General features: G+C 35.5%; 1 protein-coding gene across 8 annotated transcripts in view; it reads right to left on the bottom strand.

The window, feature by feature from the left end:
- The window catches only part of KCNT2 (potassium sodium-activated channel subfamily T member 2), a 528526-nt gene that overhangs the window by 116406 nt on the left and 397612 nt on the right, over positions 1-14508 (bottom strand). For 5 of the 8 annotated variants that reach the window (XM_072648322.1, XM_072648328.1, XM_072648323.1 and 2 more), the window contains exons 15-19: positions 14374-14430; positions 5538-5687; positions 3998-4227; positions 2300-2513; positions 169-274 (exon numbers count right to left, since the gene is read on the bottom strand). In XM_072648322.1, the coding sequence (XP_072504423.1) occupies positions 169-274; positions 2300-2513; positions 3998-4227; positions 5538-5687; positions 14374-14430 (757 nt within the window). The remainder of the gene's footprint in view (positions 1-168; positions 275-2299; positions 2514-3997; positions 4228-5537; positions 5688-14373; positions 14431-14508) is intronic. The other 3 variants (XM_072648324.1, XM_072648326.1, XM_072648327.1) reach the window with 1 other exon arrangement.

Below are 14508 nucleotides of genomic sequence, written 5' to 3'. Positions count from 1 at the left end.
TTTAAAGTTCAATTTTACTTTACATTCATAGGATAATTTCTTCTTATGTATCTTTCTGAAAAACTTTTTTTTTCAAAATGGGCACGCACTTAAAATAGTAAAACTATAGTTTTTCATATTACTTATGCCATTGAATACATCAGGTATCCATAAAGAAAAAGCATTTACCTTATCTAATCTTAGACAGCAAACTGGAATTTTTTCATGAAGGAGATGGCAAAAAGTGGGAGAACTTCCTATATATGGAGAGTAAGGGGGGTAGCCTTTTGCATACCTGAAAAATAATATGAAATCATTTTCTTGATTAAGTATGCAATACTATGGTGAGGGGAGACAGGGTAGGATTGTGATTTTTTTTCTATTCTGTTATATCTAGAGTCTGTAAAGAAACATTTTCTTTTGCTTCTTATTAATGTATTTCTAGGAAGAAATATTTCCAAAGTTACTGAAGTCTTACAATAATACTAAATATCATTATTCATTTGAGTACCTCTGCAAAGCTTTAAAAATCATCCTTAATTTAATTTTAGTCCTGAACTGTGATTTCATCAATGCCAGAAACCCTAGGTGTGGAAACATCTTCCACTAATGCAGTTTGGCAACTCACCTGTAACTTTTAGTCTTAAGGAATTGCCTGGGTCACCAAGAGGTTAACTGATTGACCTGTAGTCATAGAGCTGGTATTTCCCAGAGACAGGACTTGGACCTATATCTCTGTGACTCCAAGGCCAGCCATCTTGATGCTGTAAGTATCATCATTCATTCACCTTCCTCAGTAGATAAGATTCACCAGCTAATTATTCATACCAATATTACCAACATGTAACACAATGAAAATAAGTTGAGGATTATAAGTGAATTTTCTAGGTAAATGTACATATAGAGCAGTCTTCTTTTTGAATCAGACTTAAAACTTTAATCTGAGGTAGATGTTCTTAATCTGGGGTCTATGAACATTAATATATAAATATATATATATATACACACACATATATACTGATAACTATTTCAATATAATTTGTAATGATATTATAATCCTACGTATTTTACTTTACATATCTAATATTATACTGATAAGGAATTCACAGACTTCACTAGACCGTCAAAGGGGTCCGTGACACAAAACTGACTTGTCAGTACTTTGGAAAGCAGCATGATTTCTCTCTAGGACTTTTTACCATGATGCTTACCTAGATGATCATGAAACATATAATAACAGACAGGCTTATGTATAGGAGTATACTGGCTAGAGAAGTGATCTCATGAAAGAAATAAAAAAACTTCTATGTAGATCTAAATCTGATATTTCTTTGTCATGAGCTGAGCTCACTTTAACTATCCATAGGTCTGACTGTAGATATCCTTCATTAGCCAAGAAGACATATTGTACAGTTTGAGAAGTCTAGAAAAAAATTTCACAGGACTAAAATGGCAGGTGAGATTGTAATTACAGATATTTTAATCTTAGGTTCGATTAAGCAAAGCACTTTGTTGACAAATACAGAGGCGAGGATTGTGCTTCCTGTGTTCTGGTGAGATAAAACTTGGAGTACTTCAGATCTTAGAGTTTCATTTTAGGAAGAAGGATGATAAGCTAAAGAACAGCCAAAATGGATGAACCGATAGAAAAGGGCTTTGAGATCATGTTGTAAGAGGATAAGCTTAAGAGTTTATCTTTTTTATTAATCAAAATATGTTCAGAAGCAGGTATCAGATTATAGTCCCTATAAAGTCACTATCTTAGCTGCTTCCTGAAAAGCTGAAGGCTGAGTTCATTTTTCTCTCCAGCATGAAGTCCTGAAGCAGAATGAATGACTCAGGTTTACCTGGTATATCAAGGAAGGAAAGAGCCACTTTTGCAAACAATGGGGGCATTATATATACCTATAACCAATTAAAAAAGTCTAGTAAATATTAATTAAGATATCTCCAAGGGGAAATTTCCTGACTGCCCATATAAAATGCTTAAACCTGTGTGTGTTCGTCCTTCATTGCTGAAGAAGACCATGCCATCAGAGAAATAATGACATGACTTGCACTTGACTTTGTTTTGAGTGAGAGAGGGCTGTGCAGTTCACCAGCCTCACTTCTCCTCCAGAGCCATCTGAATCCAGTGACCAGATATTTATAAGGATGACTGGAGATGACGGAGGATGAGACAATTGGGGTTAAGTGACTTGCCCAAGGTCACACAGCTAGTGAGTGTCAAGTGTCTGAAGTGAGATTTGAACTCAGGCCCTCCTGACTCCTGCACTGGTGTTCTATCCACTGCACCAGCCCTTTGAAGAATTATACATACTCTAAATTGGTAGAAACGTCTTCATCTGGTGTTGTTTCATCTTCAGATTGATCACTTAGAAGATCACAAGTTTGAATTGATGATGTGTCTGCAACCTCCAAAACAGGAGCTATACTAGGTCTTCTGGTTTCTTTGCTCCCCTCTGGAGGAAGAGCCAAGTTAGGGCCACTTGCAGATCTACAACTTGTATCTTGTAAATCAATAGCCACAGTGCCTGAATCATGAAATAGAAAAATCCATAGCTCAATGGTCAATCAAATATCAAATTTAAAGTTAATGTGCAATGTAGACTGCAAAGCTATTAATAATACACAAGCCCTTAACTTTAATAATCTTAAAATACTTGGTTAGTTTGAGAGGTTTTTTTCTAGCAATGTGTGCTTTTGAGAACCTTTTATGTTATGCATTTCTTTTGAGTGTAGAAAATAAATACTTGCCCCATACTTGATTTACAATGGACATTAAATATATTTCTACTCCCTCCTTTGGAAGAGACCTTAAATATGATCCAAAATCTAAGCTTTAATTAATTCTTCTCATGGTAGGGAGCACAAAGAACCAAAGTGAAGAAACAAGAACGAAACTTTTCTTATAAGACACTGTCCCCCAAGGAGTGAAACCAGCCTGGGCTTCTGACTAATACCCTAGATCTGTTTGCTCTCTTTAGTATTTATAATGTTTCATTTATTTCATATTATTCCTCATTGTACACTGTTCATTCTGGTTAAATGCCACATGTGGTACATCTATTTCCCATCTCTGCACCATTTTAATAGTGATCTTTTATGCCTGGAATTTAGTCTCTTTTCACCGCTGCCTCTTCAAATCCCTACCTTCATTCAATTGTCACTTCCCACACATTCTTGAATCACCTGGTTGTTATTGTTTATGTTAATATTTTCTCCTTGAAATAAATGTGTATAACTTAGTATACACATTGTATATACTACCAGGACAATGGTTTTTGAATTGAAGAGAGCATTCCTTTTGTAAAATAAATATTTCAGAATTACTATTTCATGCAAAATGGTACTTTATCATTTGGAGTCTAATTAGTTTGAATCACATTTCTTACGTCTATCCAACCACATTGAGGAAGCAAAGGGAATACAAATTTATATAACACCTACTACATGCCATATTCTGTGCTAAGTACATTTTAGAAATGTTACCTCATTTGATCTTCATAGCAATTCAGTGAGGTGGGTGCAGTTATTATTATTGCCATTTTACAATTGAGGAAACTGAGGGAAGTACAGGGTAAATGATTTGCTCAGGGTCACACAGGCAGTAAGTATCTGAGGCCATATTTGAGGTCAGGTCTTTTTAACTCCACACCTACTAGTCTATCCACTAAGCTATCAGTAGCCCCTCTTAGACTGTTAAATCAAAATAAATTGTTAGGATGCTCAATATATGATAAATTCTATACTGTATTACTAGATTTTTTAAAAGATAGAAATTGCATTGCTGATATTTTTTTAAATTTTGCTATCTTAGTTTAAGAAAAAGCATATTTCACAAATTTTTTGTTATCAACAAAATAATCACTAATTGAAAAAAATATTTTTCAGCTAACTTCCCAGAAGTTTGATTGTATTACATGTATCTAATTCATTCAGTGCTTTACAAAGTCCTTTTCTAAATAGTCAGTATTTAGTGAATGTGTATTGAATGAAATATTTCTTGAAAACTTACCCATACTGGCAATGATACTATGTACTGGTAATCTGGAAGGTCCATGATAAAATGACCTTGATGCATTGTTTCGTCTTAGCTGGTCTTGATTCTTAAATGCTGAATTTTCTTCTTTGGTGATATTAATGTAAAAGCATGTGTCTGTAGCATTCATAATATAACGTGGACCTGGATTTAGCAATATGTTTTTATTATCTTCCCTCCTAACACCAATCAAACAGACGCCAAACCTTAATAAAAGAAGGAAAAATATAATAACATAACAATTATAATTTAACAGAGACAAATATTAATTCACAGAAGACATTCATATTTATAGAGTCACACAGGCTCATAGCAGTTCAAAATCATAAGGGAAAGGGGGAATCATCTAGCTCATTTTACAAACTGACACTTAAAGGATAGGAATACCCCTGGTCACACAAGGAGTAGTGAAAGGCAGAGATGGAACTAAAGCCCAGTCCTCTTAATTCCTTGACCAATAATCTTTCTGCTTTACTATACTCATTATTATTATTAAATAATAACTCTCTGTAAGTATTCTATAATAGCTTGATGCTGAAATGAGGAATGATAGTCTATAATCATATAGTACTATATAATGGTTTTATATTATTTATTCATATATATAGTGAGGATATGTATACATACATATATAAATATAAACTTTATATGTACATATATATGTAAAATCATGTATAACATGTGTGTGTTCTAGGTTGTGTGCACACTGCAGTTTTAGCCCTTTGAAAATGAAGTTAATTTTTTCTCCTAATGAAATAATTTTGTGTAATGGTACTTTTGAAAAAAAAAATTCTGATAAAAATGCCTAAGTAATCCTTTGCACATAAATAAAAGCCTTTCAAAAATTCTAAATAGTGAAAGCTTTTTTTATTGAGTCCCAAGGGAAATCGTGTATTTATACTCATTACTAGAGCTATATTAGAATTTAAAAGTAAGCCCTACATTATTAAATATATTAAGAAATAGATCCATAACTGCCTTTACTCATAGGCAGTTGTGACAGTTTTAAATTGACAGAAAAGAATTTCCTTCCGAAGAAGATCATTCTATGGTTCTCTGACTAAAAAGCAGAAAGGAAAAAAAAAAAAACAAACAACATTCCTATTAGAGTTAGGAAGTAATATGACCCAATTTGTAATATTTGGTTATATGAAATCTTTCAATATTGAAAATGTTTTGTTTTTATTCCCTTAAAAGGTTAGATCCAAAAGTATTATCTTTCCTTGATCAGATTTTAATTGCTGAAATAGGAAAGTACACTTGGTAGTTAAAAATGTAATGATGCTTTTATTTATTCTTTTTAAGAAGAGAGAAACTTTCTCCTGAAAATCTTAAATCTTAACAACAATACAAAAACCCAGAGAATTTGCAAGGATTGCATAATAGTTTTTTTTTTTCAAGGCAACCCAGAGAACACAAATTTGTAAAGAACTGTAATGTATCCTGACTCAAGAATCTATGTATAAAAAGTAAGATTCATTTATATTTTCAAACAAACTTGGCAACAGGAACATACTTTTTGTGTGCATGGAAAGAGGCATATGTGAAACTCTTTCCCTCATATTCAGCAAAAAATGTACTTTCTTCCATGATAATGTGGTACACTTCATTACCAGAGCATCTTCCATACATCTTCTGCCACTGTTCAGGTGACTGCTGGCCCTCTCTGAAATACAGAAATAAAAAAAGAATATATACATGTGGTTAGCTTAACCCAGTACACAAATTTCATATGGAAATTAAATGTATAGTGACCTATTATGATCTATAAGAACTTAATGCTAATTCCAACAATAGAGTATACTATCCAAAGAAATGAGTGTTTAACTAGGTGACCTCACATGGACCTTTTCAGCTCTAAATGTGTTCCTATAATTATACGTATCTTGAATATAGCCTCTAAGTGGATCAAAATTGGGAAAAGATTTCACTTTTTAAGAAATAAAATAGATTATATTTACATAAATATAGTAAATATTAAAGAGAGTAATGCAGTGTACAATGTGATTTTGCATAACCCAAATAAATGAAGTTGTATTTACCTTTGCAGCCACTTCTCCAAATACTTTAAACATCCAGTGCTTCAGGCCAACATAGGCTATTTCCTGATCTCCAAATGTACCCCGAAGTTTTCTAATCTCTCCGCCTTTGCTCATACCTTTGCTCATTTCCTCAACCTGAAATGTCCACCTTGCCAAACTACTTCCTATCCTTATACTTTGTTCAATTTCTATACTCCAATTCTCCATAAACCTGCTTCCATTTACTGAACTCCAGGAATCATCAACTTCTAGATTTGAAGAGGAACTTAGATGCCATCCACTCCAACTTATAAGGGAACATAAAATGCTCACAAGTAGTCATCTATTCTCTTCATGAAGACCTTTAAAGAGGGGGAACACACAGCTTTTTGAGTCACACAATGGCTCTTTTTGATGCCTATAATTTTATCTCTTACTGCAATTTCAGACACTACCCTGTATTAGTGGTCTTTGTATCACTCTCTCATGACCCCTATCATACTATAAACTCAGAGAAGTTAGAGAATCTATGTATTGCATTCTTTAAACTTTCCACTACCTAGGATATTGTCTTGAACAGAGCAGGAGCACAATAAATTGTTCGATGACTAAATAGATAATTGTTTAAGCATATTCACTCTAACAATGAAATTAAAGAGTGTATTGTTTGCAGTCACCAACCTGCTTAGTTTTTGTTTTCTAGTTTTTGTTTCCTGGTTTCATTTATACAAATAGGCCTTAGGAAAATGAATGATTAGGGCTTCTTTTTCATCAGAGTAAGCATTGATAAATTTATCAGTACATCAAGGATCTATATTTTCATCTGTGCAGGAATAGGAAGCCAACAGAGAAAACAACATGCCTGTAACTTACGTTTTTGAACTACCACTCTCTCGGTTCTCCTTTTATGAACCAGACCATTACTTTTCAATCTCCTTGACTGGGTTCTCATTTAGTTCATGTCCTGTAACTATAGGTATCTGAAATGTTTTGGTCCTAGGTCCTCTTCTCTCCTCCCTCTTGGATTTAATTACCACCTCTGTGCTAATGATCTCAATCAAGTCTGCCTGTCCTGTCCTATCCTCTCTACTGGTCTCTAGTCTCATGTATCCAGCTGACCTTCCTGACATCTAAAAATGGATGCCCAGTAGACATCTTAAACTCAAGATATACAAAACCAATTTCATCTTTCCCCCTAAAAAACTCCCTCAGAGGAAAACATCATCTTTTCAATCTTCAGGTTCTCAAACCAGGTCATTTTTCTTCCTTGCTACCTCTCACCACTCCCTGCTTTTTGTCCTATGTGTTGCCAAAACTTGTCTTTATGGCTCCAAGAAGTTGGGTCATCTCCAGTCATCCTGATGAATATTTGGTCACTGAACCCAGATGACTCAGGAAAGTGAGTCTGGTGACCTTGCATGGCCCTCCCTCAATGAAGACAAAGTCAGGTGCAAATAATGTCATCATTTCTCTGATGTTATGGTCTTCTTCAGAAGCGAAGGATGAACACAACCTGTGAGTAGACTAAGCTGCCTGAGTGGGGACCCAGTTAACTAGGTAACCCAGCTCATACTCTCCCTTCTGTCTCCCCCTACCCCTTCCTTTGGGATTTACTGGCTAAACGTCTTCCCCTCCCTTCCTTCCTTCCTTCCTTCCTTCCTTCCTTCCTTCCTTCCTTCCTTCCTTCCTTCCTTCCTTCCTTCCTCCCTTCCTTCCTTCCTTCCTTCCTTCCTTCCTTCCTTCCTTCCTTCCTTCCTTCCTTCCTTCCGTGCCATTCCCAAACCTTAAACCCCATGTGTACTCTGAAGCCCATAGGCAGGCCAACAATAGGTCTGTGCCCAAGCTCCACTTAATGGCTGGCCTAGAGTGATTATCAATAATAACAGTTTCTGTTTTCCTCCCTGCTATTTAGCTTTTTTTTTCTCTTTTGTTCATTAAAAGGGTCATTCTCTGACTACTTCTTAAAGTGGTTGTTACCATCCTCTAAGCAAGTACCTGCCTAAAAAGGCCAAAGTCTCACATTGCATCCTGGGCCATCTCCAGACATCCTGATGAATATCTGGTCACTGAACCCATATGGCTCAGGAGGAGAAAGTTAGGTTGGTGACCTTGTACAGACCTCCCTCACAAAATGTAAGTCATGTCACCACTTCTCTGATGTCATGGTCTTTTTCAAAAACAAAGGACAAACACATTACATTAAAGACTTGTCAATTTTGCTTTTGCAACATTTTCCAAAGATGAGCCCTTTTCTCCTCTGATTCTGACTTCACCCTCGTATAGGGCTTTATTGTGGACTATCACAGTAGTCTGGGTCTACTTTGCTTCAACTGTCTCCCACCCTCTATTCAACAACCAAAGTATTTTTCCTAAAGTACAGGTATGATTATGTGTCACTCCTACTAAATAAACTTCATTGGCTCACTATCACTTCTTGGTCAAAATCCTCTTTGGCATTCAAAGCCTTTCATAACACACACACACACACACACACACACACACACACACACGCACACACACACACACCCCTTTCCAGTCTTCTGTAATAGTAATTTAAAACGGGAAGATCTTTCTCATTCATTAATAGCTCCATGTGACCTGCCTGGGTCACATGGGTCTTAGTCACATGGAGCCTGTGGTGGGGGGAGTTTGCTGAATGGGTGAGACAGGAAGAGGTGGAGCTAGAGCAGAGCTGAGAGGAAATTAGTGAGAGCATAGTCAGAACTGAAGGATGCAGGCTGCGAGCTAGAATGAGTGAAAAGGCTTGTTTGTGATTAGCCGACTTCAGATTTGTTTGTGACAAGCCCAGCAGGGGGAAGGAAGGCTTGGGACTGATGTTGTATTCGGCATTGTTACTGTGTATATACTTTTGTTACTATGAGGGATCTGGCTTTCTGGTGTCTGAATAAATGTTTTGGTTCTGTCTTGTACGTAGAGAGTCTGTGGGATTTTGTGATTCAGAATTGCTCAGGGATGTTCATGGCTGTGAATATCGCACTGGCACTACATCTTACACCTTACTCCCCACCACATACACTTCAGTTAAGTAACACTAACCTCTTTGTTGTTTCTTGAATAAGATACTCCATTACTTGACTCCAGACATTTCTCTAGCTGACTCCCATGCTGAGAATTCTATCATTCCTCACCTCCACCTACTGACAACTTTGGCTTCCTTCAAGCCCTAACTAAAATCCCACCTTCTACAGGAAACTTTTCTCACTTCCTCTTACTTCTATTGCCTTCCCTCTTTTAATTTATCCTGTGGTTGTTTTCTCAACCATTTGATGGTGAGCCCCTTAAGGGCAGGAGCTTTTTTTTGCAAATGTTTATTGAATGATTGATCAATAGAAAGTCTTAGAGAATTGCATGATATTCTGAAAAATTTTAACCTCACCAGAGTCATACAACTACTAAGCAGGACTGGAATCTAGGTCACCCTGACTCCAAGTCAAGCACTCCATCTATTAGTCATTTTTAGACTTTATATCTACGGTTTAATCATTAAAAAAAAAAAAATTATTGCATAACTAATTTGGGCAGCTAGGTTGCTCAGTGGACACAGCACAAGCCCTGGAGATAGGAAGACCTGAGTTCAAATCTAGCCTCAGACACTTACTAGCTGTGTGACTCTAGGCAAGTCACTTAATCCTGTTTGTCTCAATTTCCTCATTTGCAAAATGAACTGGAGAAGGAAATGGCAAACCACTGCAGTATCTTTGCCAAGAAAACCCCAGATGGGATCACAGAGTTAGACATAGCTGAAAACAACTCGATACAATGCTATCAACAACAACATAAGGAATTTGTCAATTTCTATAGGATCCCTTTCCTGATCCTCGTTTTGTCAAGAGGGAGAGGATGAAAAAATTGGTTATCAGACTTTGATCTACTTATGGAGGTGACATATATACAGAGGATTAATACTCTCAGATTAATTGCTATATCCTTTCTCTTTATGATAAAACTTGGTATCTAAAATATGCAGCCATGGAGGCTTCTTTAGCAATCATTATGAAAGTTGTTTTCCTGGCTTTGTTTAGCAATCATTATGAAAGTTGTTTTCCTGGCTTTGTGCTTATCATCTCTGACCTTGTGGGTAGTAGCATTAAGTAGCATTAAGAGTGGGTGAGAGCTTGTACTCCTGTACAAAGGGTGTACTTAGGCACAAGGCTACCACCCTTTTAAAGGAGGTTACAGTCTTCATTTTCATGTCGTTGCTGTTTTTTTTTTTTTTTAATCAGGTTTGTATGGGGCAATCAGGCTCATAAAATATTATAAAATAATTTGTATCACTTATCAATTGGCTGATATAGTTCTATAGTTAACTAATTCTGATTCACAGACAGTATTTCTAAGTAAGCTGACAAAAGTAAGCTTAGTCAAAGCTTAATGCTATTTGATTCTGCTTGTGTTCTTTTTTGTCCCTGGAATATCCTCTCTCATGTTTCTTCCCCTCTTTCTCTTCCCCAGTGTTTACCCATCTTGAAAGTGCAGTACAGATACCACCATTTCGAGGAAATGTACTTTGATTTCCTTAGAAAAAAATATTTTCCCCTCAGTTCTTACATGGCGCTTTTCACCTGACTGTTACTAATTTTTCTACATTATAGCTAGTCTGTAATTGTTTTTAGTACTATATATTTTAATTCAAATAAACATTTATTGAGCCCTTGCTCTCTGTTGGACCCTAGAGATACAAAAAGGAAAAAAAAGAGAGAAAAGGAATATATTTGAGATTGTCTCTGCCACTAAGTATAGTTTACATGCTATGTCAGTCAGTCAGCAAGTATTTATTAAGCACTTACTCTGTGCCAGGCGCTGTGGTAAGCACTGCAAAAACACAACCCCTGCTCTCAAGGAACTCATTTTCTAATGACAGAGACAACATGCACAGTGTACTTGAGTTCTGCCAAAACATTTGCATTACATACAAAATATAAAGTGTGGAAATGGAAAGTAATCTCAAAGGAGAGGAAATAGTAGTGCCAGGGAGTGAGGAATGAGAATGACTGGGAAAGACCTCTTCCATAAGGTGAGATCTGAGCACAATTCTTGAAGGTAAATTTAGGGAAGCCAGGAGGCAGAAGACAGAAGGAAGAACATTCCAGGGAATAGCCAGCAAAAAAGCATGGGTTCTAGAAATGGAGAGAGGAAGAGTAAAAAGGGTACTTTATGTAGACTGTAGAGTACATGGAAGGAAATGATGAATGAGAAAACTGGAAAGATCAAAAGGGATCAAGTTATGAACAGTTTTAAATGCTAAGTAGAACATTTTGTATTTTCTTTTCGAGGTAATAGGAGTCATTGGAGTTTATTGATTAGGGAGGTGACAGCATCAGATCTATACTTTAGGAAAATCATTTTGGCAGTTGAAATAGAGGATAGATTAGAATGGTGAAAGACGAGTATCAGGGAGACCAAATGGAAGGCTATTTCAATAGAGTAGACATGAGGTAATAGATGCCTGGATCAGAGTGCTGGCTGCATGATTAGAGACAAGTAACTGAAACTCCCTGGGCCTCAGGTGCCTTATCTAAAAAATGAGAAGATTGGACTAGATGATCTCTAAAATCCCTTCTAGCTCTGAATCTATGACCCTCTGATCACAAGTGATCTCAGGATTACATGTTTATAATCTTTTCCTGGATTATGAATGTTTGGAGATCAAGGATTAGCTTTGTATTGCCTTCAGTTTCTAAAATAGCATACTACAAATAAAAGGACACATAGAAAATGTTTTATTTTGTTTTATTTTTTGATGAATGGTAATGATTGAGAGTGTTTTTATGGCAAGGACTGATCCATTTTGGTCTTAGTATCTTCACTGACAAGCACAGTGACTTGCACATAGTAAATGGTACATTAGACTGAGTGATGGACTTAGAGTCAGGAAGACCTGAGTTCAAATCCAGTCTCAGAAATTTATTAGCTCTATGACTTCAATAAGGTATTTAAGTTCTATTTGCATCAATTTCCTTATCTGTAAAATGGCAACACTAATTGTACCTATATCCTAGGGTTGTTGTGAGGATCAGTTGAGATAACATTGGCTTAATATTCATAATATTTCATAATATTAATATTTGTAATACTTCATATGCTTCTAAAGAAGTTTACAATCTACCCAGAGGATAAAGATTTAAGGACTTTGTCCCTTATGTTTAACATATATAAGGCACTTCACAAATTTTTCAGCACTATATAAATATTTTGATTATTACTGAGATGAACGTATATGACAAATTAAAACTGAGTATTAAAGAGTATTAAATATGGAATAAGTGGAAGGTCATGCAAATTTTGGAGAAAAATAGAAGAAACTAATATTATATGCCCTAAACTGTCATATATAAGAAGTTTTTTTGATTCAAATTAACTTAATGCCTAAGAGGGGATTACAGAATAAGAGCTAGAAGGGACTTCATACCAAGTCGATCACCCCTCATTTATAGATGATGAACCTGAGGCACAGGATAGTTTACTGGCTTTCAATGTCTCACAAACATAGGAAACATCAAAGAGTTGAGATTTTGACTTGTCTTTGTGAAATTTGTATTCACCGATTTAAAATAGAGATTCCACAAGTATGTCGTAGTAGATAGAGAGCTGGACTCAAAGTCAAGAAGAACTGAGTTCAAGTTCATTTTTGGACACATACTGTTTGTGAGCCTATGAGCAAAATACTCTCTCAGGCAAAATCCTTAAAATTATGATTTGAAGGACATTTACTTACTTGCATCAGTAGAAAAAAGTTTTCACACCAGGGATTCCCTTTACCCATGAATTAATAGGTCCATAAAAATAAATTTAAATATTAGATTATTTTGAGCAATTGATTTTTTTTTCATACTTTCTTATATGTAATCTTAGAAAGAATGGCATTCAATTGAGTAGCACATGAACAAACCCTTGGCAGTAAAACCGTAGAGAAGATTTGTGTATCAATTGAGAGGTTGGACCAGATGATCTTTAAGGTTTCTTCAAAGTCTAAGATTCCATGATAAATAATTTTAAAGCTATATCAGGTACTTAGTATACTGTGGAATTAAAGCATAAAATTTTGCAAGTACATTTGCTAATTGGAACCTATTCTCTCTACCACCACTGCACTGACATATGCATAATTCTTCTTCATTCTAAGTATTAGATTTATCCTTACTCCCACTTTCTGTTCGCTTTATCTCCAAATAATTGATTGTAGTTTTTGCCAAAACAAACATTACCAGACTGGGTTGTAGATTTTTGTCCTCTAGATGTAAGTTTATTTACTATATTATTTAAAGTTAATTCAAGTAACATCATTGTCAAATTAGTTTACTTTGATATCAGTATTTCAGAGGCAAAAAACTACTTGTTTGATTATCTATCTATTAGCTAATTCATCAGGCACCATCTCCACAAATGCCCTTATCAGGCTGTGAACATGGCCCTGATTTCTTGAGGGTCATTCCAGAGGGGCATAAGGTACAGCAAGAAAACCATCCTAGTTAAATTCAGAGGCTTTTTACCAGGTCAGCCAAAGTGTACTGAGATTTTTTGCCTTAATATTTCCTTAAGACCATCTATAAGGTTTTAGAGAAGTTGTGACCTGGGAAAGTAGCAGGAGTATCCAACCAAACAGAAATCAGAGGTCCTTGAAATATATGAAATATCATGTCTTGCATGAATTGCTACTGTTCTGAAGATGAGAAATTTTTACACATCCGTATGTCAAGGATTACCTTAGCAAGAAATGAACTTGGATTGGCATTTGTAAACAAAAATGAAAAGAATAAAATGATAATATGCTATTAAAGATCAAAGAAAGGTTTTAGTTCCTACATTTATAAGTATTGATTGTTCTGACGGGCTCCATAAGCCACCAACTCCACTTTGCCAAAGTCTACTCTTCCCCTAAAGCCTAGGTCAAATGCTCTTTTCTACGAAGCTTTTTTATCTTTCTTCCTTCATAAAGCACCAGCCCATATTTCCACTCTGACCCTACCTTTCAGAAATGATTCATGTGAATGAACCACTTTGTTAATCATTACATTTTCATATTATTTTCTATTAATGGTTATTTGTTCACTTTTCCATTCTCTTCTACTAAACCATTAACTTTTGGAGAGAGGAGCTGTCTTCTTTGTGTTCCCCACTATATTTAGAGCAGTATCTTGTAGGTTGTTGCTATTGAAAACATATTGGATGAATGGATGGATGCATTAATTGTATATGGGTATTGATTAAAAATAATAAAGTAGGGTCAATTAGGTGATCACAAGGTTATGAATGTAATCAAAAGTAAAATGTGGCAGATTGTAATCTTTGCCCTATGATAAAGCATTTCACCTGTTTAAAGTCTGCTTGATTCCAGTTAGTTGTTTAAAAGGTTCCCAGGGTGTTGTTCTGCAAAGATCACATGAAGCATATCAATTTAAAGATACTAGTAAGCTCTCATTTTATTTACAGAATAAAACATGCACA

Source organism: Notamacropus eugenii, chromosome 2 (assembly GCF_028372415.1).
Source record: "Notamacropus eugenii isolate mMacEug1 chromosome 2, mMacEug1.pri_v2, whole genome shotgun sequence".
Taxonomy (NCBI): domain Eukaryota; kingdom Metazoa; phylum Chordata; class Mammalia; order Diprotodontia; family Macropodidae; genus Notamacropus; species Notamacropus eugenii.
Note: the sequence above shows the minus strand (reverse complement) of the source record. Positions and strands in the feature narration are given on the sequence as shown.